Source organism: Halichoeres trimaculatus, unplaced genomic scaffold (assembly GCF_033239565.1).
Source record: "Halichoeres trimaculatus isolate MK-OKI-2021-1 unplaced genomic scaffold, fHalTri1.1 fHalTri1_scaffold_3, whole genome shotgun sequence".
NCBI classification, from domain to species: domain Eukaryota; kingdom Metazoa; phylum Chordata; class Actinopteri; order Labriformes; family Labridae; genus Halichoeres; species Halichoeres trimaculatus.
The window spans coordinates 7,733,196-7,758,706 of NW_027437181.1; the positions used below are offsets into that span (position 1 = coordinate 7,733,196).

The 25,511-nt window shown below is 41.4% G+C and overlaps 1 protein-coding gene across 1 annotated transcript in view; it reads left to right on the forward strand.

Annotated features, from left to right (window-relative positions):
* The window catches only part of slc9a5 (solute carrier family 9 member A5), a 31,132-nt gene extending 5,740 nt beyond the window's left edge, over positions 1-25,392 (forward strand). The window contains exons 2-16 of the mRNA XM_074666707.1: positions 2,869-3,171; positions 3,263-3,426; positions 10,246-10,324; positions 10,403-10,580; positions 12,622-12,842; positions 13,201-13,403; positions 17,016-17,105; positions 17,272-17,342; positions 18,854-18,980; positions 19,312-19,403; positions 19,511-19,637; positions 19,739-19,888; positions 20,001-20,070; positions 21,405-21,533; positions 21,824-25,392. Coding sequence (XP_074522808.1) covers positions 2,869-3,171; positions 3,263-3,426; positions 10,246-10,324; positions 10,403-10,580; positions 12,622-12,842; positions 13,201-13,403; positions 17,016-17,105; positions 17,272-17,342; positions 18,854-18,980; positions 19,312-19,403; positions 19,511-19,637; positions 19,739-19,888; positions 20,001-20,070; positions 21,405-21,533; positions 21,824-22,407 — 2,588 coding nt within the window. The 3' untranslated portion in view covers positions 22,408-25,392. The remainder of the gene's footprint in view (positions 1-2,868; positions 3,172-3,262; positions 3,427-10,245; positions 10,325-10,402; positions 10,581-12,621; positions 12,843-13,200; positions 13,404-17,015; positions 17,106-17,271; positions 17,343-18,853; positions 18,981-19,311; positions 19,404-19,510; positions 19,638-19,738; positions 19,889-20,000; positions 20,071-21,404; positions 21,534-21,823) is intronic.
* The last annotated feature ends 119 nt before the right edge of the window (positions 25,393-25,511 follow it).

Here is a 25,511-nt window from a genome sequence, read left to right on the forward strand (position 1 = left end):
TAGGTACTTTTTTTGGTGCTGACCAAGTTCTGTCTGGAGTGCTGAGTACTGGTTCACATAAAATCAAAGGGTACCATGTTTTGGTGCCGAAACGCATCCTTGTGGCTTTGAGGGAGTGGAACAGTAGGCGATATTTCATACTGGACATGAACACAACATTTCAAAGTTTTATATTGTGAAACAAATATGTTAGATTGAAAAACTTTGAGATTTTATTTTTGAAAAAAAAAAAAAATTATTACCACATAAACACACAAAAGTACCAAAAATTGGTACCGTTAAGTACTGATACTGATTGCCAGGCACCAGGCATCAGTACCATATCGTTTCAAATGTGAAAGGTAATAATCTCTTAAAATTAGTTAATCTCTCAAAATAGCACCAGAACTTTACCTGAAATTATGGGGTCATTAGAGAAGCTTCTCAAATTGGCATCAAACACCAAGATCTGCCCAGATCTCCACCCATGAAAGGCCTCCAGAGGGCTGGCCAATCAGATTGAAGGGGGTTTGTGGAGTTGGGAGTCTCAAAGAGACAACATCTAGAATGAAGAAATTGAAATAAGGGTTTTCTAAAATAGTTTTTTTTTTTGTACTGTGATTCATGTAAAGATACCACTGGGGTACAAGGTGGACATAACAAAGGCTATAAATTGAACAGTAACCCCTCTTTATGTTTTTGAAAACTGTACCACCCTACATGAAATCATGTCGGACTTAAAAATTACCAAGTATTTGAATTTAAAGTCAACATGCCAAGAGACAAAACAACACTTTATGCTTCAGAGACAGACAGGAGTCCAATTGTAATCAATTTCTGACGTCAGAATTAGGATGATTTTTGCCCCCTCTGTAAAGGGGCTGTGAGGACTTGCAAAGTCATCTTGAAAAAGTCTCCTTTCACATGCCTGATCATAATCCACAATTTAAAATGAGATTATTAGCACCAATAAAGGTTAATCATAAATGCTTTTCTCAGTTTACTGGTGGAATCAGACAGGACCACATTGATTTACAGCACATTGAAGTCTCTATGACACCACGCCCACTGACAAAGTTAAGAAGTGAAAAGTAAAATCAGTGTTTTTCTCTGCTAAAAACGTTTTCTGTGATTAATTCTGTAGTGTTGGTGGACACTGGCACCTAACTGTCAGACAGAGAAAGGACAGAAGAGCAGAAGAAAGCTAAACGGGAGAGTGACAGAGCATGAGCTACAGGCTAAAATATGAGCTAAAGGCTAAAATGCCAGCTAAACTGTTTGTGATAATGTTTATTCCAACCCACATGCAGCAGTTACTCTGTAGTGGTCTGTTTAAACTTGAGAGTCTATCAATAAAAATCACTAAAATGAAGAGTGAGGTTATGTTAGCTCTGTTTGGCAGGAGGAGAAGTTTTACTAATGTTACACATTATGGACTCAGAGCACCAGGCTGGGAGCAGTGCTGACTATAGCCAGCTACTAAACTACAGTACAAGCTGACAAGCTGACAAAGTCTGCTTGTTGTCACGTTTCAAACTGTATCTCTGCGTAAATGAGGCGAGCCCGCGAGCTAGTTCAGGCAGTCAACTCGAGCAGCACTGCTATACACATACCACGTGTCTCACACGTCATAACCATCTTGCAATCACACTCTCTCAATTGGCTGGTCTATTTAAACCGGGAGTCTCTCATCCCTCTCTGCCTGTCAATGCCTTGGCTGCCCTGCGTTTGTAATGCTGCATGTTTCTTTGCCCCCACCACCACCCCAGCAACCACCTGCAGGCTCCGGGGGGATTATGTTCAGTATGTTTTGCTCATCACTCCTCAATGTCACCATGTAAATTTAATGTGAGGGGTGATGAGGCTGGAGCCTGGACGCCAAACATAAAATATATTTGCTGCTCAATAAACAATTCAAACGTGAGTTGTCTGACTGAACTGTTGATAATTACCTTACCTTGTTTCATTGTATCCTGTAAAAAGTTGTCTTGAAGAAAATAAGATTAAAAAAGACGATCTGATTTCCATTCACTTCCAAAACAAACACACCTTGTTTAGAGTCACGTCTACACGATTGTGTGCGTGAGACTTCAGGTCAAAGTTTTCACCGCAATCCAATTAAAACGATTAGTCACAGTCCCTTTAAAGCAGGAATGATGATGATAACTGTAGCACATTGAATCCAAAAAGCACAGCAGTTAAGTGTTCAAGATCAGTCCACAGAAACCCAGGAACATGTATTAATGTTAGGACTAAAAAGAACACAATTTGAACAATAGTCCGGCCTCTTTTTGGCCCTAAAGATGTGGTTTCAGGCCTTCTGAAGCGATCAGCTTCATGTTGTACCAAAGACATTCTATACATATGTGAATACATAGAAGCACTGTGTGTACAATATAAGCTTTGTCAGGATGCATACTTCTGTGCTGAGGACTATTTATAGTGCTGTTCTCTTTGTATGTTGTGTCCATTAGTGATCTTTGTGTTGGAAAAGGCAGAATACAGACTCAAGGTTATGAGGAGTTTTTCTGCAAATAGGTCTTCATTTAGGTCAGGATGTCTTTAGTCTACAGAAGACGCCTGTACCATCTGATTTTTGATATTTTTATAAACAAGGTTGGACTGTTATTAAACTTCTTAGCTCAGGTTGAGGGTCCAAACATAATGCCATATTTTATATATCTGCCATTTAGATAAAGAAAAATGACTCTGAAGCATTGCAACAGTGGTGGATGCTTCTAAAATGCTGTGGGGGAGCCTTAAAGAGACAGTAGCAGAAATGCAGCCTTTTAGAGGCTGAAGAGGGTTTTCAAAGATGACTATAAAAGGGACAGTAACCTAAATAAAAACCTTCAAACATCTGGTGTAACGTGTTTCTTCTCTCCTCAGTGTTCCACTTCTCTCAGCGCTTCACCACGGTGGTCCCAGAGAGCTGCATGCTGATCCTGCTGGGTCTGGTCCTGGGTGGGGTTGTCCTCATAGCCAATAAGAAGCAGCTCTACCAGCTAGAGCCCGCCCTCTTCTTCCTCTTCCTGCTGCCGACCATTGTTGGCGATGCTGGGTACTTCATGCCGGCACGTCTCTTCTTTGACAACCTGGGAGCGATCCTGACATACGCAGTGGTGGGGACGCTGTGGAACGCGTTCTGCACAGGGTTCTGCCTGTACGCCGCCAAACTTCTGGGGGTCATAGGTCAGTCTGAGCTCTCACAGATCAAAACTTACACATCAGCCACTTAGAAGAGAGTAAAATCTGTCATATTAAAACTGGCATGTGTTTGCAGACGAGCGTGTGCAGGCCGAGCTGATGGACTTCCTTTTGTTCGGAGCGTTGATCTCTGCCGTTGATCCCGTGGCTGTGCTGGCCGTGTTTGAGGAGGTCCACGTCAATGATACGCTCTTTATCATTGTGTTTGGGGAGTCTCTGGTGAACGATGCCGTCACTGTGGTGAGATACACACACAGCTCCTACAAATACTGTTGTCAATACACAAACACATCATGTGAGCTGAGTTTATGAGTTACTACGGCAACAGAGAGGCTTACAAGGTCAAAAAGGAGCACAACAGACTGTTGACTGTGTTTACGTTCCCCTGCTTCAGCCCCCTCAGTCCTCCTCTGTGGTATTTACTCCACGCTCATGTGCACTCAGCTGTTTGTAATAATACGTAACAGTTGGACCTGCTGCTGCAGGAATCAGAGTCAGACTTAAAGCCAAGTAGGTATTTCAGACCAGGAGGTTACCTATTTTAGTGCAAAGAAATAAACCAAGCAAGAAAAAGAGCAAGTGAGATTTAAAATGGAAATACATGAAATATAACTTCATTTTTACAGACACACAGAGGATAAACCAGGCTCAAAGCTAGAACAAGACCTGTCGTGAAAACCTCAGTTTTAAAGCCTGATAGACCGAAGAAGCTCTGATCATATCCTCTGTCCTAGAGGAGAATCAAAGCTGCGTTTAGACCAACCTTCGGTCTACAAATACGCAACAATGTGGAAGTGCTAAAATCTGCTGTTTCTCGAGTGTCTGCCTGAAGCTGGCTCTGAAAGTACTGGAAGTCACATACACTCCAAGTCCAAAAAAGGTGTTTTCACAGCAGAAATAAACATATTCACAGGTACAAAAAACGGCAGATTGAAGATATTGAGATAATGAGTTTACCCAATCAGAGGCACAGCTCAGCTCATGTGAATGATGGGTGCCCTAAAGCTGTTAGTGTGAGGACTCAAACCCCACCCCACTTCCAATATGTGCCAGCCAGCCGGTTTGCTTCAAAAACCTGTTTCAAAAACAGATGGGTGACTTCAGGGAGACTGTGTCCATTAATTATCCAGTCTATGCTTCTACACACTATGTCACACTAATAAGAACCAGACTTCAGGCACACGCATAGCCCACCTACGTCATCATGAAGCGTCTGTGTACACAAAGCATGATCTCATCAGAGTCATCACAATGAGACCCAGAGAACGGTGCCACAATTTTTGTGCCTTTTTCATCCGAGTTAAGTCATTTTGGTCCAACACTGCCCTTTAATACCCCACTATTGTTTAAAATGATTGTCAAGAGGAGCGGTTGCAGGGATCATACAACATGGATCATACCTCATGTCTGCGTGCTTGTATGTGTGCATGAAGTGAACCCATTGACTGCATATCGAGTGGACAGTGTGGTTCCACCATTTATCATTGTGCGGTTTTGAAGCCAAATTGCCCCCGTCACAGACGCCGCCATTAGTAGCAGTTTTGCAGCCAGAGTCTGTGCATTCGAGACTGTGAGGGATTCTGGGAAAACCTGAGTGGTGTTGGATGACAAAAATAATATATATTTTTTTTTTCTTTCAAGAGTCTAAACACTTCTTGACTCTCCCTCCGGACATATTTTACAATCCCCCCCAAAAATACACAAGAACGGCAGCTGTCAATGAGCGTTAAATGTGATATAATACCTTGTTTTTAACCTCTTATGACGACTGAAAATGAAACTTTCAGAAAAAAGAAGAGTTGGATACAAGGCAGCCAAATAGTATCTTCATTCCACCACATCAATCGGATGTAAGAAAAATTTCTACGAGGTGTATTAATTTTCAAGGTTTGACCACAGCCTATCTTGAATGACTGGAGAGCCGGATTTTTTGACCTATACTGCAGCCAGCCACCAGGGGGAGCAGTTTTCGTGGTGACCTCACTTCGAGCTGAGCAAGATGACGTCCATTTTTTTTACAGTCTATGAGTGAACCGTCCTGAAGTACACCTCTCTGAAGCGTGAACGATCTGGACTTTGGGGCTGAAGCGTGCTTAAGCACAGTACGGTTTGCCAGTGTGATCCTGTACTTAATTCCTGTTTAAACATTACCCCCACACAGGCAGTAAGACAACAACAAAGGCCTTTCAGTGTAATTGACATCATAGAAGGAGACAGACAAGCTGTGTAGCACTGCAGTTAGCCTTTTAGCACAGAGGATATTCAGCCTGTGCTGGTTTTTGATGGTGCTTTATTTCACTGCAGATGGATTTGTTGATGTTTGAAAGAAGATGAGCTCTGGTAATAAAAATGTCTGAGATGGAGCCGTGTTTGAGCTTCAAAAGGAGCTTGTTGATTGGGGACTTTGAGCGGGATGCATCCTTCTCAAAAAGCTTTAGATCAACATCATTTAACTCATCTGATTAGGAGATTATGACATGTATAGATACCAAACTAGATATCAAACTAAACTAGGAGGATCAAACTGCCCTGGAACTTCTTCTGTGTTTGAACAGCTGTTGTCAACTGTATATCCACTGACATGTTCAGCCGAAGGTCTCCAGTTTACAAGGTCACTCTTGTATTATGTTCGTGTCAACCCCCCTTACTTTGATGTTCCCAGTCAAATTTGACCAGTCTGGTTTAACTTCTCTTATATTAACACCAAATACATCATTCAAGCATAATCATCACCAGATTTTATTTAACACTCCTCCAATGATGTAAACAATGTCTCCAACTCATAATGAACATTAATGAATGCAGTCAATATACAAAAAATTGACACTGAACATTAGAAGAATTATCCAAATGGACCAAGTTTTTAAATGTAAGATTATGAAGGTGTCTGTGAAAAGATGTGATGCATTGTTTAGTCTGGAAAGTGTGGTTCCCGTGGAGGAATAGGCACATAGGCGCGGGGAAGAGACATGTTACAGAAACAAACACGTAATTGTTTTGTTTGATGTGCCTTTGAACAGGTATGATGCATTAGTTTGGAAAGTAGTTCACGTGGAGGGATAGGCACACAAGCGTGCAAGAGAGAGACAGGTTCCCATAATTGACATCTAATTTTTCAGCCTAAATGTGTGTATGTGTGTGTGTGTGCGTGTGCATGAGAGGAGAGGGGGTGGTGGTTGTGGATGTGTGTGTCTGCATGGATGTTTTTCCCATCTAATGGAAGAACATAATATAGTATCACCCGTTCATTTTCTATGCCGGTCATTTTTGACCGGGAACACCACAGGTGTTTCAAAGTTGATTGGACCAGTCAAAATTCAATGAAAGTGGTGATCAGCAATTTTATATGTTCAAATGCCTGGTGTGGAGGATATCATAAGACCTTGAGGCGATCAGAGGAAAATTAATTTTTTTATGTTTGAATGAAGTTGTAAATCGGTCTGATTTGACCCGAACATCATAGAAGGGGAACCTGGAACACCAGGAGCCTACAGAGACACATTCGTACTTTCAAGCTCAAGTCCATCACAGCTGAGCATAATCTTATAGATGCTCCACCAATCAGAGCTATTCAGCTTGCAGGCCCCGCCTACAAAGTTCCAGGACCTCTGGGCGATACTACTATAGAATTGAATTCCTACCCTAGTTCCTGTGGTTGAAACGCAGCTTTAGAAAACCAAAGTACAATGTTTGGTCACCCAGATTTTTTACAGTCCCTTTTTCTTTAACTCTTTACCACCCTGTGCTTTGTGCTGAATGTTCCTGTGGTTTTAGAAAGATAATAAATCAAAGTAAATATTTACTTTACACAGACGACGGTGGAAAAAAACATTTGGTCACAGCGCTGCTGCTTCTTTCAAACGTCTCTTTCTCTCCCTGCTCCCCCTGTGATCTCTGGTATCCAGAATCATTAAAATGAATTTAAAAAGTAAACCTTATACTTATCTTTTAAATAAATGGGTTTTGAGGCTGGAATCGGCTCCATTGGGTTTGTTTGACACACTTTTAATCAGTTCTTTCTCAATGTTTCAATGACCTGTTCACTCAAACATGCTTATCAGCTGTTTCAATAAAGCTTTTGAGCTGCTGCTGTTGCAGAAGTGGAGGCTTTATACTATATTTAGGCTTTTCAACATGAGCTTTTTTACTGCTGCCTCTTTCTACCAGCATGAGTAAATAAGAGCAGAAAGAGATGTAGTTTTTTAAGAGGTGTGTAAGGAAGATTTAAACATTTCAGAAATGTGCTAAATGACGACATTCAGGGTCAGATGTCAGGAAAACAACACATGCTCAGACCAGACGAACGCTTAGTGTTGAATTCATGACTTCAGTTTGGACTCAAGGTGTTAGGGGGGACTCTAAGAAGCATAACTGATGCCGTCTTGGAGTGATAATATTATCTGATATGGAGAAATCCTTCATACCCGCTAAAGAAAACAGCAGGATTTTACTTTTAATCTCTGTTTTTTTTCACCACAGTATGAAAATATTTCATATACAAACACAAAAAGTGTCAAGAAGAGCAGAGAAACTTCACATTTACTCTGCAGCAGTTTGAGAAAGCAGAGATTAAAGAGTTCTGAGCAGATTAACTGCACTGTTCTAATCCTCAGCAGTGCTCAGAATGTGAACAAATCCCACCAACAAATGGAAAAATCTAAAGTGTGGGAAAACGGTAGCTCTGACCTGGAATCCCAGAAAGAAAGAAAAGGAGAGAAGAAGGAGGGCTCAGTTATTTATTGCTGCTCAAGTTTAAGTTTTGCGTTGTTTTATCTGAGTTTTACAGCTCATGACGCCACAGAGGGTCAGCGATATTTCCAGGAATCTCCTTCCTGTCGTCACTGAAAAAAGATTCAAATGCTGTCACATGGTTTCTGAAACCCTTGTTGGACACAGGATTTTTGTTACAGTGAATGCCAGCTCTACATGGACAGAACAACTCATGCCCCAATCACCGCTCACATTTCAACCCAAGAATGAACCTGACCTCTTACCATTAACCCCAGACTTACTTTGGTGTCCTGATTTTCTGCATGATAAGAAAAAACTTTTAAAGTCCAGGACCAACTTCTCTTGGCTTCTGCTGATATTTTCTGTCAACTTTTTTTTCCTGCAACAGGGGCGTAGAAAAGGGGGGAAAGTGGGGTAGGGGGCCCTTGATGGATCTGAAATAAAAGCCCCGTTTCCACCAAGCAGTCCGGTATGGATCAGCACATTTTGATAGAGGACAGAGCGGTAATGCCTGATCCTGTTTGAGATCCCACAGTGAACCGTGCCCCTCTTGGAAGGCAGCATGTAAGCCGGATGCAGATAGTCACGGCAGCTACATAATAGCATGCATAACTGTATGCAGCTTGTAAATCAAATGAAGATAAAAAACAATACACTGTTTTGTTTCAACAACAGTTTCACTCTGTTCCTAATGCCATTTTCTGAACAAAAAGAAAGGACAGGGTGGCTCCGCCATTTATCATTGTACGGTTTTGAAGCCAAAATATCGCTGTCTCAGGCACCACCATTGTAGCAGTTTGGAGCCAGAGTCTGCGCAGTAGAGACTGTGAGGGATTCTGGGAGAATCTGAATGGAGCTGGGTGACAAAAAAAATAATTATTTTTTTTCTTTCGATAGTCTAATCACTTCCTGACTGAAAAAATACACGAGAACGGCAGCTGTCAATCATCATTACACGTTACATAAAGCCTCGTTTTTAACTTGGTATAACTAATGAAAACGAAATGTTTCAGAAAAAAGAGGACTTGGATACAAGACAGCCAAATAATATCTTCAAATCACTACAACAATTGGACATGAGAAACATTTCTACGAGGTGTAATAATTTTTCAAAGTTTGACCACGGCCCATCTGGAATGGTTGGAAAGTCGTATTTTTTAACCTATACTGAAGCCAGTCACCAGGGGGAGCAGTTTTTGTGGAGACCTCACTTCGAGCTGAGCAAGATGACGTCCATTTTTTTTACAGTCTATTAGTGAACCGTGCCGAAGTACACCTCTCTGAAGCGTGAACGAAGTCTATGTTTGGTATCAACAAAATCTTATCAATACCCATCCCTTAACACGACAGAGTACGATACGTTTTCCATAGAAATCAACCTGACACATGATTTTCAGCACATTTTCAACGCAAGGTTTTTTTTCACCACTGTCACTGATGCAGACATGTATGAGGAGAGGTTACAGTGGCTGATAGGTGTCAGCCGATTTGCAAAAGCCACAGCAGGAATGCAAACACCGCAACACAACGGAAGTACAGCCAAAAATATAGCTAAATAGCTAGATAAATATAGCTCAAGTGCTAATGTAAATGAAGAAATTACTACTGCGAAACTACTGTGAAGGATATCACAAGGTGACACCCCTTGGAAACTATTTTATATTATAGATAAAGTTAATCATTTATTTACTTTTACAACTTTTCTGTTTCTGTTCAGATAAAAAAAAAAAAACTCCTTTAACTTCCTTTGTGGATGTATTTGTGCTTTTTGCTCTTGCATCAGTGTTGTAGCTTTTGCAAATTGTCTGACACCAAGGTTGATATATGAGGCTGAAAAAAGGAGTTTCCTGTTGGAGCCCTCCTCATTTCACGACAAAGAGATAATCAAGGTGAAATCTAGCTGATGAGAGATCGCCTGGACACGGTGCACTAAAATAAATGCATGTGCATTTGTTCTCTTGTTTGGCAGGGAAAAAGATATGACTTATAATGTCTACGAGCATCACTTTACTACAGAAACCTATTTGATGGATATACAGTCTTTATTTCTGTCTGAAACTCTGTGAAACAAGTGCACTCTGAGTAAGAAATACAGCTTTTCGTTAATGTTTCCTGTTGAAATGAAATATCCTGAACAGCTGACGTCCATCAAGGTTTTTCTTTCTTATAAAAGTGTTGAAATACAAAAGACACAAAATACTGAAAGGAATGTAAAAAGATGGAGAGGTGACGTCTGTTGTCTTCAGTTGCTTAGAAACAGTGCAGATGTGATGCCCCTGAACCTGAGATGAAATAGCACACCTCTAATCTAAAGTTCCTGTGTCCCAGGTTCTTTATAAAGTCTACATCTCCTTCGTGGAGGTTGGGGCGGAGAACGTGCAGACGGCAGATTACTTCAAAGGAGTCGGTGAGTCCACCAAGAGAGAGAAAGTCGAACTTAATCAGACTGTCAGTTGTTCACCTTCCTCCTCCTCTTCCTCCACAGCCTCCTTCCTCATTGTCAGTATCGGGGGCACCCTGGTGGGTCTGGTTTTCGCCGTCATCCTCGGCTTCATCACTCGCTTCACCAAGAAGGTTCGGATCATCGAGCCGCTCTTCGTCTTCCTGCTGGTGTACCTGGCCTACCTGACGGCTGAGCTCTTCTCTCTGTCGGCCATCCTGTCGTGAGTGTTTCCCAAAACGTGCCACCAAAACATGCTCCAACAGTAAAATCTGTTTAATACACAGAAAATGTGTTTCTGGATCCCCACGCAGCTGAAAGACAAACAGCTGGACTCAAAGATCATATGCAGATGTGCTCTAAGGCCTTTGGGTGAACATATTTACCCATTGTGAGGGGAAGTCTTTGACATTTACCCTGAAAATGTGGTTTCTTTCAGAGATGCTGCAACCATGAGATCAGCCACGATTACGCAGCAAACTCTTAAATCTGCACAAAGGACTTATTTTTAGTAAAAACGATGTAATTCACCTAATATGAGCCACAATTACCTGACAAGCCCAGAAAAAATGTTCCATTTAAAGATATTATAAGACAGGAAAATTGGCCCATATCGAGTCTAATGAAGCCATTTTTACTAAATATAAAACTTGCACAGTTTCAATTTTTGCAGTGTAAGAACGTAAAAGTCAAGTCAAGTTTCAGTCTTTAGAAGAAGTGCTGAATGAAATACTGTAAGACCATGTGATAATGACCATGTAATCATATCCGAAGCAGCAAAATGTGCTTCTCTGCATGTTTGCTAATAAAAAACAGTAATTTCTTGGTCCCTTACATCCCCTAATGTAGCTCCTGTTAATTTCACTCTGTTAGGTCTCAGCTTCACTGTAAAGAGGCTTTACCTCTGCAGTATCAACCCCAAAATAAGCCAACTTTATGTCATTAATTTTCAAATAAACATCACAATGCTCCTTCTTTTAGCCTTTATTCTGACCCTTGTGTTCCACCGTAGTATCTTTACATGATTTACTGTAATGGTGTCAGTAACCAATTGAATGATGACCTAAAAGCACAGCGGAGGCAGAGGAAGTAGCGTAGGTGAGATCCACAAGGTGCAGGAGTGAGTCACATGAAGGCAGGTGAGAGTCTAGGGAGTGAGCATGGCAGAGTTTGATCAGAAGGGCTGGGACGATTATTGCGATCCTATTTGATTTTTGGGGTGCCGATTCAATTTAAACTGCGATTTTTTGCGATCTTTAGTTTGCTTTTTTAACACTAGACCATGTGAAAAAGTTAAATGCTGATGATAATGTCTACAGACTATATCAGGAGCAATATTTTCCCATAAAATGCACATCACGTGAGTCAGAGAGAAACATTTCACCCTCTACTGGAGAAAAGTGGTAACTTTTTTCCAATCCAGTTTATAAACAAAGACTGAAATGAATAATTTGTATTTGAAAAAAAGAAAAAAAAATGGGCAAAGAATCCTGATTTTGATATTGCCAAACAAAGTATCCAGATTTATTGTACAACGGGGAACTAGAGGAACAAAGGGAGGACAGCAGCAGTTAGACGCGATAAATCTAGAAGAGCATCTAGAAACTTGCTAAATACTTAATCCACAGAAAAGTTGGCCAATGTACCACTTGTAGAAGCAGGAATACTCTGGCACCTGACTCCTCTTTCCACCAATCTTAAATGCAGGCAGTTGATAAGGGATGATGAGAAAGAAAGATGCAGGAGCAGAAGCCGCAGATGCATAAAGTTTACAGGAGCCCAAAACGCTGTGGAGGAAACCAGGTAACTCCACACAAAGTAAAGCATAACTCAACACATTTACAGCTCAGAGAAATCCATATGTTTCTCTCCCTGGTGTTTTAGTAAACCCTTATTTCAGCCTTTGTATTTGTTTTAGCTGCTGTCTCTTTAAGGCTCCCGGCCCCACAAACCCCTTTCACTCTGATTGGCCAGCCCTCTGGAAGCCTTTTGGAGGGTAGGCCTCGGTGTTTGAGGCCCAGTACTTCCAGCATGTCATGAAGCAATTACGATATCCTCATAAGATGACTTCAAGCCTTATAAAAAAGTGACGCTATTTTTAGAGTGGAGTGTTTTGTTAAGTTTACCGACTAATTTTCTTATCATGCAGATATCTGCTGAGAGAGACAGAACTCCTCAGATTACAGAGAGGTTTAATGCACACAGGTCGTTGCTTCTTGTTATGACTTCATCCTACAAACAGGAATCTCACTCTGTCTCCTCAGTATGACCTTTTGTGGCATCGGCGCCAACAAATACGTTGAAGCCAACATCTCCCAGAAGTCTCGGACAACGGTGAAGTACACGATGAAGACTCTGGCAAGCATTGCTGAGACTATCATCTTCATCTTCCTGGGGATCTCCGCAGTGGATAAGTCCAAGTGGGCGTGGGACACCGGCCTGGTGTCGTGTACACTCGTCTTCATCTTCATCTTCAGAGCGATAGGTCAGTAACAGCCTCCATCTTTGAGGATCTGTCGTTCTTTAAAATGTGATGTCATGTCAGTGTTTTGCCACAGTGGTGAAAAGTGGAGGTCTCAAGCAGCGCTGGCCTTTTGTTTGACATTTGAGCTCCAGGTTTGAAAAAAGAAACTGTGATGCTGCTCTTTACTGTCCCGCTAAATACCAGAATAATCCCAGAATCCCTTTTAACCTTTACACGCGTCCTTTCCTTCACCTCAAACTCCTCTGCTTCATTTTAAAACATGGATATTTTATGTGATTGTCATCGTTCTTCACGTCTTGTAGGTCAGACCAAGCCCTCACAGTCTCTCCTCTTAAATCTGTCTTCCTCTGCGTTCCAGGTGTGATAGGTCAGACCTGGATCCTGAACCGTTTCCGCCTCGTCCCATTGGACAAGCTGGACCAGGTGGTGATGTCTTACGGAGGCCTGCGAGGGGCCGTGGCGTTTGCTCTGGTGGTACTTCTGGACGCAGAGCAGGTCAAAGCGAAGGATTACTTTGTTGCTACAACGATCGTGGTGGTCTTCTTCACCGTCATGTTTCAGGTACAGTCCCTGCTGTTTGTGTCTTTAAATGTGTGTCAGAGAAAAAACTGTTAATCTAGAAAGATTTCAGCTGGGACTATCAGATCCTCCTGGGGACCAGTACACAGATGCTCCGAAGATGACACCCAGTATTTGTGGTCTGGCTGACAAATCCTGGTCCTGAAAACTCACAGATCCTCAGACTGAGCTCTGGTCAGCTTTAGGAGCAGAATGAGCTCAGAGATGAAATAAAGCAGCTGTGTCTTCCTCCAGAGCAGCACACACACACCCACCCACACACACACACATACACCCACACACACACACACACAGGTCAGAGACGCTGAGCTGCTGCAGCTGTGTGAAGATAAATCAGCTGCTCCCCAGCTTCATGTTACCCAGCAACCGCGATGTCATGCATATTATGACCTTTAGCTTCCTGCTGTGAGATCGAGCAGTGAGACAGGGTTACACACAGCGAACAGCATCAGGGTGAGTTATCAGCTCTCATCAGCGGTGGATCTTAAAGCTTCTAATGAGCTAAAACAGCAAACCAGAGACCGTCAGATTTCAGGATTCTTATTTCTAAAAGCTGAACCTGCTGCTGAGGGTTAGTGTCTTTTGCGGGGTCAACAGCAGGCTGCAGAAACATCCTGATTTACATTTTCCTTCACACAAACCAGGGGCGGCGTTATGGGTGGGCCCAGAGGTCCCAGGCCCATCCACTTTTCAACAAGCCCACCCTAAACTTCTCTTTTATTTTATTTTTTTCATGTGTTAAATCAATTTAAAAGAAGCATTGTGAAATATTGTCACTTCACGTTGTTTTCTTAGTGTTAAACATTGGTCTTTGTAAAATGAGCTGAGTTTGGCAATAATTTGAGCCTTCTGGAAAAAGTGAATAAACATAGTAATGACACATTCAACCTCATGTTACACAGGCAAGACAAGAGAGTGATTTTGATAAAGACTGAAGAGTTTTTTTCTTTTATTTAATCATGGTTGAATTTCCTGCTCTTATAGCCTTGAACACACTGAAAATGGGATAAAAAGAAAAAAACAATCAAATATTTAAGGTGCGAAAAAGACCCAAATTTGCTTTAAAAACACAAATATTCACGGTAGTATATCAGTCAGTCAATTTAATCCAATTAGTGATCTACTTGTAATTTAAGGCCTGCCAAATTTAGCTTGGCCCACTCAAACCAGAAATCCTGGCTCTGACCCTGACATTTACTCTGAGCAAGGGACAGATTTGATTAATTAAAAGAAGTAGGATGACATTTTGAGAAGTCATAAAAACACACAAATTCATACCAGGCCATATTTTTTTACACTAATTTTGTGTTTCAATCATTTTTAGGGTTTATTTTATCAATACATCATGCGCTGATTTTGGTCAGTTGCCTTTAGAGGGACTGTAAGGACTTTATTTAACAGTTTAATAAAGTTCAGTCGTGAGAAGAGAGATCTGTGGTTTTCTCTGCTCAAATCGATTTCTGTGATTCATTTTGTAGCGATGGTGGACACTGGAGCCTAATTAGGAATGGATACCGAAAAAGGTACTTTTATAGGCACCAACTGAATTTTGTCAAAAGTATCGGGTACTGATTCACTTTTAATCAAAAGGTACCATGTTTAGGTACCCAAATGCATCCTAGTGACTATGAGGGAGTGGAAGAGTAGGCGATTTTCCAAGCTGAACATGAACACAGCATTGCAAGGTTATATATTGAACAATGAATATGTTAAATTGATTTTTTTTTATATTTAATTATTAAACAAATCAATACTTTTTACCACATGAACACAAAAAATGTACAGAAAATTGGTAATGTTGAGTACCAGACCCAATTGCTGCGTACCGGGCATCGGTACTGTATCGTTTTAAGTGGGAATGGTTCCCATCCCTAAGCCCAACTGTCAGACAGAAAAGGACTGAAGAGCAGAAGAAAGCTTAACAGGAGAGTGATAGAGCACGAGCTAAAACTAAAACACAAGCAAAAGGCTAAAACGCAGTTTGAAGGCTAAAACACTCGCTTAGGCTTTCACACGCACACTTCTTTCACACTTTTTCACAAGCTAAAAGCTTAAAAACGAGCTACAGGCTAGTTCACCAACTTTAAGGGGCTGTGAGGAGTTTGAAAGTGATCTTGAAAAAGTCTCCCTTCTAGACATATCCCTGACTGTAATCCACACTTTGAAAATTTGATAATTAGCACCAATATCACTGGATACAGGTTATTTGGAATTGCTACTTCTTAGCTTCCAGGTCGGGTTGAACAGGACTGGATTGACTCACAGCACGTCCAGGTCTCTATGACAACACCACACCGGCTGACGAAGTTTAGTAGTGAGAAGAGATAAAACACAGAGATCTGTGTTTTTCTCTGCTGAAAACAATTTCTGTGACTAATTTTGTAGTGATGGTGGACACTGGAGCATACGTGTTGGACAGAAAAAGGACAGAAGAGCAGGAGAAAGCTAAACGGAAGTGTTACAGCCTGAGCCAAAGGCTAACAGCCTAACCTGTGTGTTTTAGCCTTTAGCTGGAAAAATGTGCATGTTTTGTTCAAAATCCAAGTAATATATTTGTATTTAGGTTAATGGACAGCTCTTTATCTTTTTTATTTTTGGAAGCCATATAAGGATCCTACTATTAGAGCTTAGTAACCCTCCAGTGGGTCTTGACCTCCACTTTGGGAACCACTGTAGTAGAAAATTTCCCTGGAGCTCAGTTCTAATCACTTTTTTTATGTTTTTAAGTTTGGGCTTGGCTTGAATCCCTGTCGGTGTCCCTCCTGTTTCTTCTAATTCCAGTAAAACTCTGCTTTCATCAGCTTCATCGAGCCAAAACCTCAGACATGTTTACTCTGCTGTGAGTTTTAATCACCCTGGGACGTCGCTGTGTGTGTCTGTGCAATTCAGTCACATGAGAACATAAGTCAGAGACGGCTTAGATATAACAGAGTAAATACACAATAAGTCTGCCGTGTGTGTATACACACAGATGTAAAACAGGAAGTCAGACCTCCTCTGATTCTCTTTGAGTGTTTATGTTCCCATCATGAATCAAACGGACAGAGGTGACGCCTGTGGGTGGGTTTCATCTTATCATCCGTAACCTGGGAGTTGATGAAGCTCATTTGATGAAACAGGAAGTGAAAGATTGTCTTGCCTTCTCTGGTGTCATTATTTAAAGAACTTTAATTGAGTCAGGCTGAGTTTTCCTCACCTGTGTGTGTGTGTTAAAGGGGGAGCAGCTCAGGTTAATAAGTTCTTTGTTTGTATAGATGAGACTTTTTATTATCTCCAGGGATGAGAGGCTGGAGCGACAGAGACGAGTTACACAAACAGTCTCTGTCTTAATGACTCTTAATGACTCACAGTTAAAGAGATTATTTCAAACACAGCTCATTTCATCATTGGACGAGTGAATGCATGAAGTGTTTTTCAGTCTGATGGTAAGATTTTGCAGTAAGTTGCATCAGTATACACTTTTTAAAATTCAAAGTTAGTTTCTTTTCTCTAAATTCAGCTTCCTTTTCAATTCTGAATTCCTCAGATTATAGTCCATCTGCAGATTTCTTTTTCTGTCTGAAGCGTCATGATTTGTGTGTTTCTCTTCTCCAGGGTCTGACCATCAAACCGCTCGTCAAGTGGCTCAAAGTCCCTCGATCCACCAGCAGAAAGCCGACAATCAATGAGGAGATCCACGAGAGGGTGAGCTTACCTCTTCTTCCTCTTGGTCCTCATATTTTTTAACAAACATCGAAAATGTTTGAACATGTAGCTGCAAAAAGTTAGAGCTAAAACTGACCTCAAGAAGTGCTGAAACTTTGTTTTTTTCCGTAACCTACAGTTTAATCAGAGTGTGGTGTTTTTTCAGGCATTTGATCACATCCTGACAGCTGTGGAGGACATCGCAGGCCTGCAGGGGTATCACCACTGGAGGGACAAGTGAGTCTACTTTACTGTCTTAACTCTTAGCTCTTCAGGAGCTCTTTGGAATTGCTAATGTCCCCTTTAGCATGACAGATAGACACATGCACAGATGAATCAGTTTAACTTGTGGTGTAAAAGAGGTTTTTTGATTGGTTAATACCGCAGCAGAGATGATAATGGCATTGATTAACTCTTATGCAGACAATTCAGTGCTGCAAGCATGATGCTCGGTTCAAGTGAAGCAGTGAAACACAAAACAGTGTCAATTGAAAAAACAGCATTTTCAGAATATTCCAGCATGATCAAAATCCAACAGCAGCTTATAGTATGACACTGATCACAAAGCGACACCCATCAATCATTTAATGACACTTGTCGATCCATCAACAACACCTACCAAATACTCAATGACCTGCCAATTCGTCAGCAGCACATGCCAATCCATAAGGGACACCTGTCAATTTCTCATTGACATCTACCAATCCTTCGGTGACACCTTCCAATGCTTAGTGACACCTACCAGTCCCTCAACAACACCTGCCAATGGCTCAATGACATCTGCCAATAGCACAGCTTCATCTGCCAGTGGCTCAGTGATACCTGCCAATGGTTCAGTGTCACCTTCCCATTGCTCAGTGACGCCTACCAATAGCACAGCATCACCTGCCAGTAGCACAGCATTACCTGCCAATGACTCAGTGGCGCCTGCCAGTTGCTCAGTGACATCTGCCAATAGCCCAGGGTCACCTGCCAATTGCTAAGTGATGCCTGCCAATCCCTAAATCAACAACTTCCAGTCCACAAGGGGCACCTACCAATCACTGAATGACACCTGACAATTTTCATTGACACCATATACCAGTCTACTGCATTAAAATATATATAAAAAGATATTGTACATTCAAAATATAAAATATACAAAAAAGCTTCCATGATAACATTGTAAATTCTACAACATATAGAGGTTTGGGACCAAGATGCTGCTGTTTTTTGCTGATGCAATGTTTGTTTTACAAGATAAACGGTGATCCTGATTCTTTTTCTTTTAAGGACTGAAAGAAAAACTTCTGTCAGTTTCATCCTACCTGCCTTCTGTAGCTGTTTCTGTTGTAGTAAGCAACTGTGAACACTAGGGGGAGCTCCTCCTCCACAGTGAAGCTGAGAGAAAACTAAAGATTTTTATGAATCTAATAAGTTATATTTGAACAAAAAGTGGCAAAGTATATTCAAAAGATGTTCATGCATTTAAAAGGATAAACTTGTTATCATATATATCTCATATATATTTCTATTTTTGACCTCTCAAGTGTTGCATCATTTCAATGTTTACTCCCCAGTCAGTGTTTATGCCTTGCATTTTGTAATAAAAAGAAAGCAGGGAACAACTTATGGGACATAAATTTTGAATAATAAAAGATTAAAAAAATGTTTTTGAGCTCCATAAAGTTAATCTTAAAGATATCTAGATAACTCCTTGAGCAGATTGATGGTGTTGACTCCTGGTCTCTGTTTCTGTCTCTGCTCAGGTGGGAGCAGTTCGATAAGAACTACCTGAGTAAGCTGCTGTTGAGGAAGTCTGTGTACAGGAAGAGCGAGCTGTGGGAGGCTTATCAGAAGATCAACATCAGAGATGCTATCAGCGTCATCGATCAGGTACAAAGACGGGAAAGGAGAAGGAGAGAGTCTGAGATAGAGAGCTGGAGACACAGGCCTCACTTTAAGACACACACCTGTCAGGTTGACATCCCTCAATGCAAACACAACCTGATAATCCTGGAATTATTCCAGATTTTCAAGGCTTTGTCCAGAGACAACATGAGGTTGGAGCAGAGAGGAGTGCCATAAAAATACCTCTGAGGAGACTCACAGAAGACAGGAAAGGTGCTTTTTACTCCTGACCTTTGACCTCTGTGTATATATATGTGTGTGTGTGTGTGTGTGTGTGTGTGTGTGTGTGTGTGTGTGTGTGTGTGTGTGTGTGTAGGGTGGGAATGTCCTGACCTCAGCCAGACTGTCTCTGCCCTCCATGGCAAGCAGAGCCTCGTTCCCAGAGGTCACCAACGTCACCAATTACTTGTGAGTCACATGACTCTCAGTGTGTGTGTGCATTTTTTCATCAGCGTGTGTGTCTATTTTTCTCTGACCTGTGTGTGTTTGTTTGTGTGTTTGTGTGTGTATACCAGGCGTGAGAATGGCAGTGGTGTGTGTCTGGATCTTCAGGTGATTGATAACGTCCCCGGGGCGAAAGTGGAGGAAGACACAGAGACTCACCACGTCCTGGCAGAAAACCTGTACAAACCCAGGAGACGGGTAACACACACTTACACACACTTACACACAGAGTTTTCAGGAGGCTGAGGATATGTTGTTGACAGCATGTTGTGTGTGTGTTTGTGTGTGTGTGTGTTCAGTATCAGTCTCACTACAGCCGTCACTTCATGCCTCTGGGGGAGAAGGAGCGTCAGGACCGGGAGGTGTTTCAGAGGAACATGAAAAGTCGCATGGAGACGTTCAAATCCAGCCGACACAAACGACACAAGAAGGAGAGAAGCCTCAAGAAGGTGAGATACACACACGCCAAACACACACACACACTCACGTTGTTCGGATAAAGGATTCAGTTTTTCTGCAGGTTAAACTGACTGATGTATTTATTCTGTTGTCTTTCCTCAGCGCCGAGGATCAGACGTGAAGGAGGACGGCAGCGACAAACCGAGACGCAACGTCAGCTGGCACGACAAAAGTAACGTAGAGAGATGCAGGGCGAGGACTGAAAGTCAAATCTTTAAATACAAAAAGTTTACATTTGCTGTGAAGTTTCACGATATCAACTCTTTAAAGAGTTTATTCTCCCACTTTGAGACTTTTGTTTGTGGACAGAAATAAATCCTCACTGTACCTGAAGCATAATGAATCCCTCAGAGGTGAACAAGCTGATCTGAATGTCAACTTACTTGTGACAGCATGTGTTTTATAGTTTAATAAAACCCAGGCGCTGTGAGTTTACTTCATGGTATAAAACTAAACAGGCTTCACTGAACATTTTATATATTTCACTTCCTCTGTCAGCTGCAGATTTCAAACCTGTGCTAGCTTTGATTTCACTTTTTTTTATCTTTTCCTATCAAATACTGTTTCTGTTTCAACTACAAACAAAGCAATTTTGGTGTTTCAAAAACCAAATACTCAGTAGTGATTAAATAAAATCCATTAACTGTGCAAAACAGTGTTGACAAGGCAAAAAAAAAAAAAGAGCTAAAAAGTTGATCAAATACAACCCTTAAATAGAATAAATACAACTTAACACTTCTACATAAAAGGTCTATTATTCCCTCTAATTAAGTTGATTTAATTTTTTTGAGAAAAAATGAGGTCGTGAATTTTCGTGAATTAAGTTGTAAATTCAAGAGAATACAGTCAAAAAGTTATAACTTTTTTTCCCCATAAATGTATAAGATTAATCGCTTAATATAAATATTTATATATGTTTTTTTACAGTGTGGCCCTTATCCTCTGACGTAAATAGATGATACTTTTATTTAAATATTGACAGATATAATTTGAACTTCTCCAATTAAGACTCTTAAGTTAAAAAAAAAGTATGTCACAAAAAAAAAAACCCAGGGTGGAATACAAGCACTGGAATAAAAACATACTATATAGGAATAAATCTATTATTGATATTTTTGAAATGTAAATTTGTGGGATTAAAGTTATTTTAGTATTTTAAAAACAGTCCTATTCTTTTTTTTTAATTCTCCTTTAAAACTTGCTTAGCTGATGATTAAATCAAGGTACTTTTGACTAAATCATGAGCTAAGCATCTTTATGGTCCTGGAATTTAATAATTGAGAAAGAAAAAAAGACTTTACAAGTTAAGATTTGATTCATGAGCAAAAAAGCCAGAGCTTTTTTTTTTCAAAACACTCAAAAAATGTAGTCCTTGGATTAATCACAGATTGATGATTAGTGATCCAGCGTGTGGTGCTGCTTCTCATAAACATAGTTCATATCCTCCACTGAGTTAAAGATGTTATAGTCATCAGTTTGCAGTGATGTGATGTGATCTGTGCCCAGATCCTGTGGTTGTTCCTGTGGAGTCTGAGGAGGATAAAGGAGAACATTCAGACGCCGAAAAGGAAGAAGATGTTGGAATCACCTTTGTCGCTCGCAAACCAGAGATGACAAAACAACGCCCGCAATCTGGTAACACAAATACACACCAGAAACACTTATGAAGATGTGATTTACATTTAAACTCTGACAGCAGAAAAAGGGCTTGATTAAAAGACATAAAACAAAGGATAAAGGTGTTATCTGAGGTCAGCTCCTTCAGACAAAGCTCAGTAGAAAGCTACGTACGTGTTAACATGGTTTCAAGGCAATAAAACAACAAGAGGTTGACATGCAGTAAAATAATAATGGAGTTAATGTGACATGATGTTTTTAAAGTGCCTGCTAATGAGTCTCTGGTCTGACTCTGTCCACTCCTTCAGTCCCTGCAGCTCTGGAGAGCCCTCAGAGTCCAGCAGCCAGCCCTGCCTCACCGCCTGCTGAGGACAGCCATCTCCCGTGGAAAGGCAGCATGGGCTCTCCTCCCCCCTGTGTGTCTGTGGAGGCCACAAAGATCATCCCCGTGGACCTCCAGCAGGCCTGGAACCAGAGCATCTCCTCCTTAGAGAGCATCTCCTCCCCACCCATCCTCTCTGAGCCCGTCCACCCTCGTGTGAGCGCCCTCTCCAGGCTGGGAGGCCCCCGTCCTGCCTCCTACACCCCACCAGGCAGCACCGTGGGCAGCACCTCCTCCATAGCAGCTCAGGTGGCACAGGGCTCCTTCCGCTTTCCAGAGAAGAAGAAGAAAGAGGAAGAGGAGGAGGAGGAAGAGGGAGGAGGAGCGCCCGAGCTGCAGCCGCTCATGTCCTCTCTGAGGCCCCCTGGGTCCCTGCCTCCACCTCCACCTCCACCAGGCTCTGCAGCTGGGTCAGGGAGGAGGAGGAACCCCTGTGTGTACCTGAGGAGCCTGGTGACGGCGCCCCCTCCTGGCAGTGAGCCGCACAGCCGAGGCCCCACCCAGCTGTAACGACAGGTCCCAGATCAGAGCAAGAAATGAGCTCCACCAATCAGCATCTTTACCTTCAACACAACAAACACACACTGGTACACACATGTACACACTCCTCTAATCTGCAGCGTCATGCGGTGAGATCTCTACTTCATCCTGAGCAGACTCCAGGGGATCAAAGGTCACCTTAGAGTCCAGTTTCTGCTCTTATCTGCACATCACCAGCCCTCACAAATCACCAGCTGAGAGAAGAGTAAAGTACAAACAGCTGATCGGTCAGGTGATGCCTGTTTTTAGAAGTTATTCAACACATTTCATGACTTTAATGTAACAAAGAAGCAGAGTTGACGTGTCAATCTGTCACATTTTAAAGATATTTCTTGAACAGTGTCTGACTGACTGTTTCAGACTTCTGCAGTGAAACAAGCTTTAAAAGGCTGCAAAGTAGTCCTTGGCCCCGATCAAAATATCTTCAGTAAGGTGGGGTTTTTTGACAATTGAAAGCTAAAGAGAGTTTCTGCAGAGATGCAACACCTGTTTTTGGTTCAGAGCATTTTATGATCTTATAAAAAACCTCTGCCTCTGTAAAGTTGTCACATACTCAAATGAAACAAATAACAGCAGTACATGAGTTGCATCAACTTCTTTAAAGCTTGTTTCATTGCTGCCTGAAGCAATCTGCTGGTGCAGTTCCAAAACTTTATGCACTTTTAAGTTATTTAAACCCCTAAGAATGTCGAACCTGTGTCCTGGTTTCTCCTAATCAGTCATTTTATTCTAAAGGAGACAAAAGTTCAAAGCAAAATATCATCAAACGAATGCTTTTTAATCACTCTGAGAGGTGGAGGTTCTGCCTAACTCACTTTTATGTTTTAGTTGACATATCAAAACAGTCAACAGATGCGTCTGCTATTAAAATAAAGCAGTGGAATAATTTATGGTAGCTGATTTAAAAAATCCTACTTGTGATGGATACAGACTTTGTCTTAAGTGATCATACCTAGGTGCTTTTTGACCAGAAGTTCCAGGAACTTTTTCAGAAGGATTATGTAAATCTGACAAGAAACATCTGGAGAAATATAAAATATACAAATCAGGCTCACGTGCAAAAGTGCAATTAACCACGTGGGAGATTCAGCCTGTGCTGATTTTGATCATGCTTTAATTCACTGCTAGTGGCTTTGCTGACACATGAAGGTAAATTGGCACCAGTGGTGAAACAGCACTCAATATCTGCTGTGTAAAACATGAAGACGGCAGAGATTGGCTGGTGTTTTGGTCTAAAATGTGGCCGAGTTGATTGAGGACTTTGAGTAGGATGCATCCCTCTCAAACAGCTTTGGATCATCGTTGACTGAACTGATGAGACCATGACACATGTATACGTCTATGAAACACTGACACGTTCAGCTGAAGGTCTCCAGTTTACAGGGTCACTCTTTTAACTGGAACACCGGGAGCTGAAAGACATTCACACTATCAAAATCAAAGAAGACCATTGTTTATGAGGTACTATAAGACGTCCATCACAACTGGGGGTCATCTCATTGTGGAGGGAGGGAGGGGGGAATAAAAACACTGTGGCTGCTCCACCAATCAGAAACTTTCACCTTGCAGGCCCCGCCTCTAAAGTTCCTAAATAGTACATCTTTGTCTCAAGAACTAAATTTTGGCGGTTGAAAAGCACCTCTGGTTAAGGATGACATCTTTTTGTATATTTAGACATTGTGCTCTCATAGTGCAATGTAAATAATATCTATCAGTGTAATTTCATCACAGCTGGTAGGATAATGTCCTTGTGATTGTCAGATAGAGGCTCAGCTTCACCTGCTGCCCTTCTTAAAGCCTTATTTCTCCACTCACAGGTGTAAACATATATTTATTCTGGTACGCTGCTCATAACAAATCTATAAATGTATTTTATAAAACTGCAAATACATAGAATCTACAGAGTAGTTTATTTTGAATGACCAAAGCGTGTTAAAATGAAGTATAACGAACATTTATACGATGTGTAAAACTGCCTCACTGTGCTTGTCTGTGTAACTGTTTGTCTGTCTGGTCTGTCTGTGTGTGTGCGTGTGTGTAAGTGTGTGTACGTGAAGGTGGAACCCAATCATGAGACTGTCTAAAGGTTTATCATTCCATCAGCAGGAAGATGTTTCTCTGATTAGCTTTGACTCTGTTGTGTTGCTTTCTTTGCCAAAGAATCAGTCCGCCTTAATGTCAGAGCTGCTTTCACTCAGCTTCAGCTGCTTCAGCCGAGTAAAGCCGAGCAGTGGTTGCAGCAGCAGTGAACCTGCAGGTGGATGGACTAACCAATACTTTGTATACATCTTAGGTGTGTGTTCATGACTCTTTTATTCGCTGGAACACTGAAATGCTGCTCCCAGAATTACTGTTCAAGGCTTGTAACTCTCATGAGAAATTTCTGCCCTGTCACAAACTTTCTCTTGGAGGACTCAAGAGTAACCACTCTGTTTTAGCAGCATCCACCAAACACATCCCTCTGTCTCCACCTGCAGGTTACTACAACCTCAGATTTCTCTGTGAGTTTAGCTGCTACTGGCTTTAAACGTCTGCTGAACTTGAGCGTTAATGTTGAGCCGATGCTCCGGCTGTCAGTGGTGTGTATCCTCTTTCTGGTTGCCTCATTGTGTAGCAGTGACTGGAATAACGCACATGTTGCTGCTTGTAGAAAAGCCTTTATTCTGCAGATATACTTGAACTGGAGCTGACACCAGACCAGTTATGATGTTGGTGTCGACAGTCTGGTTCCAGCTCAGAAACCTAAGTGTTGCTTAATAGCTGCACTGTCTCATCCAGCTGTCAGTGTTGATGTGGCTTTTTTTAATCACTGGTGTGAACACAGACGCAGGAATGTGCTGCAGAGCATCGAGTCTGTTTATATTTTATCTATGATTCAAGTTGTTGAAAATCAAATGAAACAAATCTGTCTTTGTGCCAAATATTCATTTGCGTTGGCTTTTGCCCAGAGATCTGAAGGCCAATAAATGTCTGTTGTGTTTTTTTTCTGAATAAAAACTTCTCTGTGCGTTTGTTCTTTTCTTTTTTTAGGTCTAAAGAAGATTAAGAAGCTGTTTTCTGGTTTGTACAGTGTT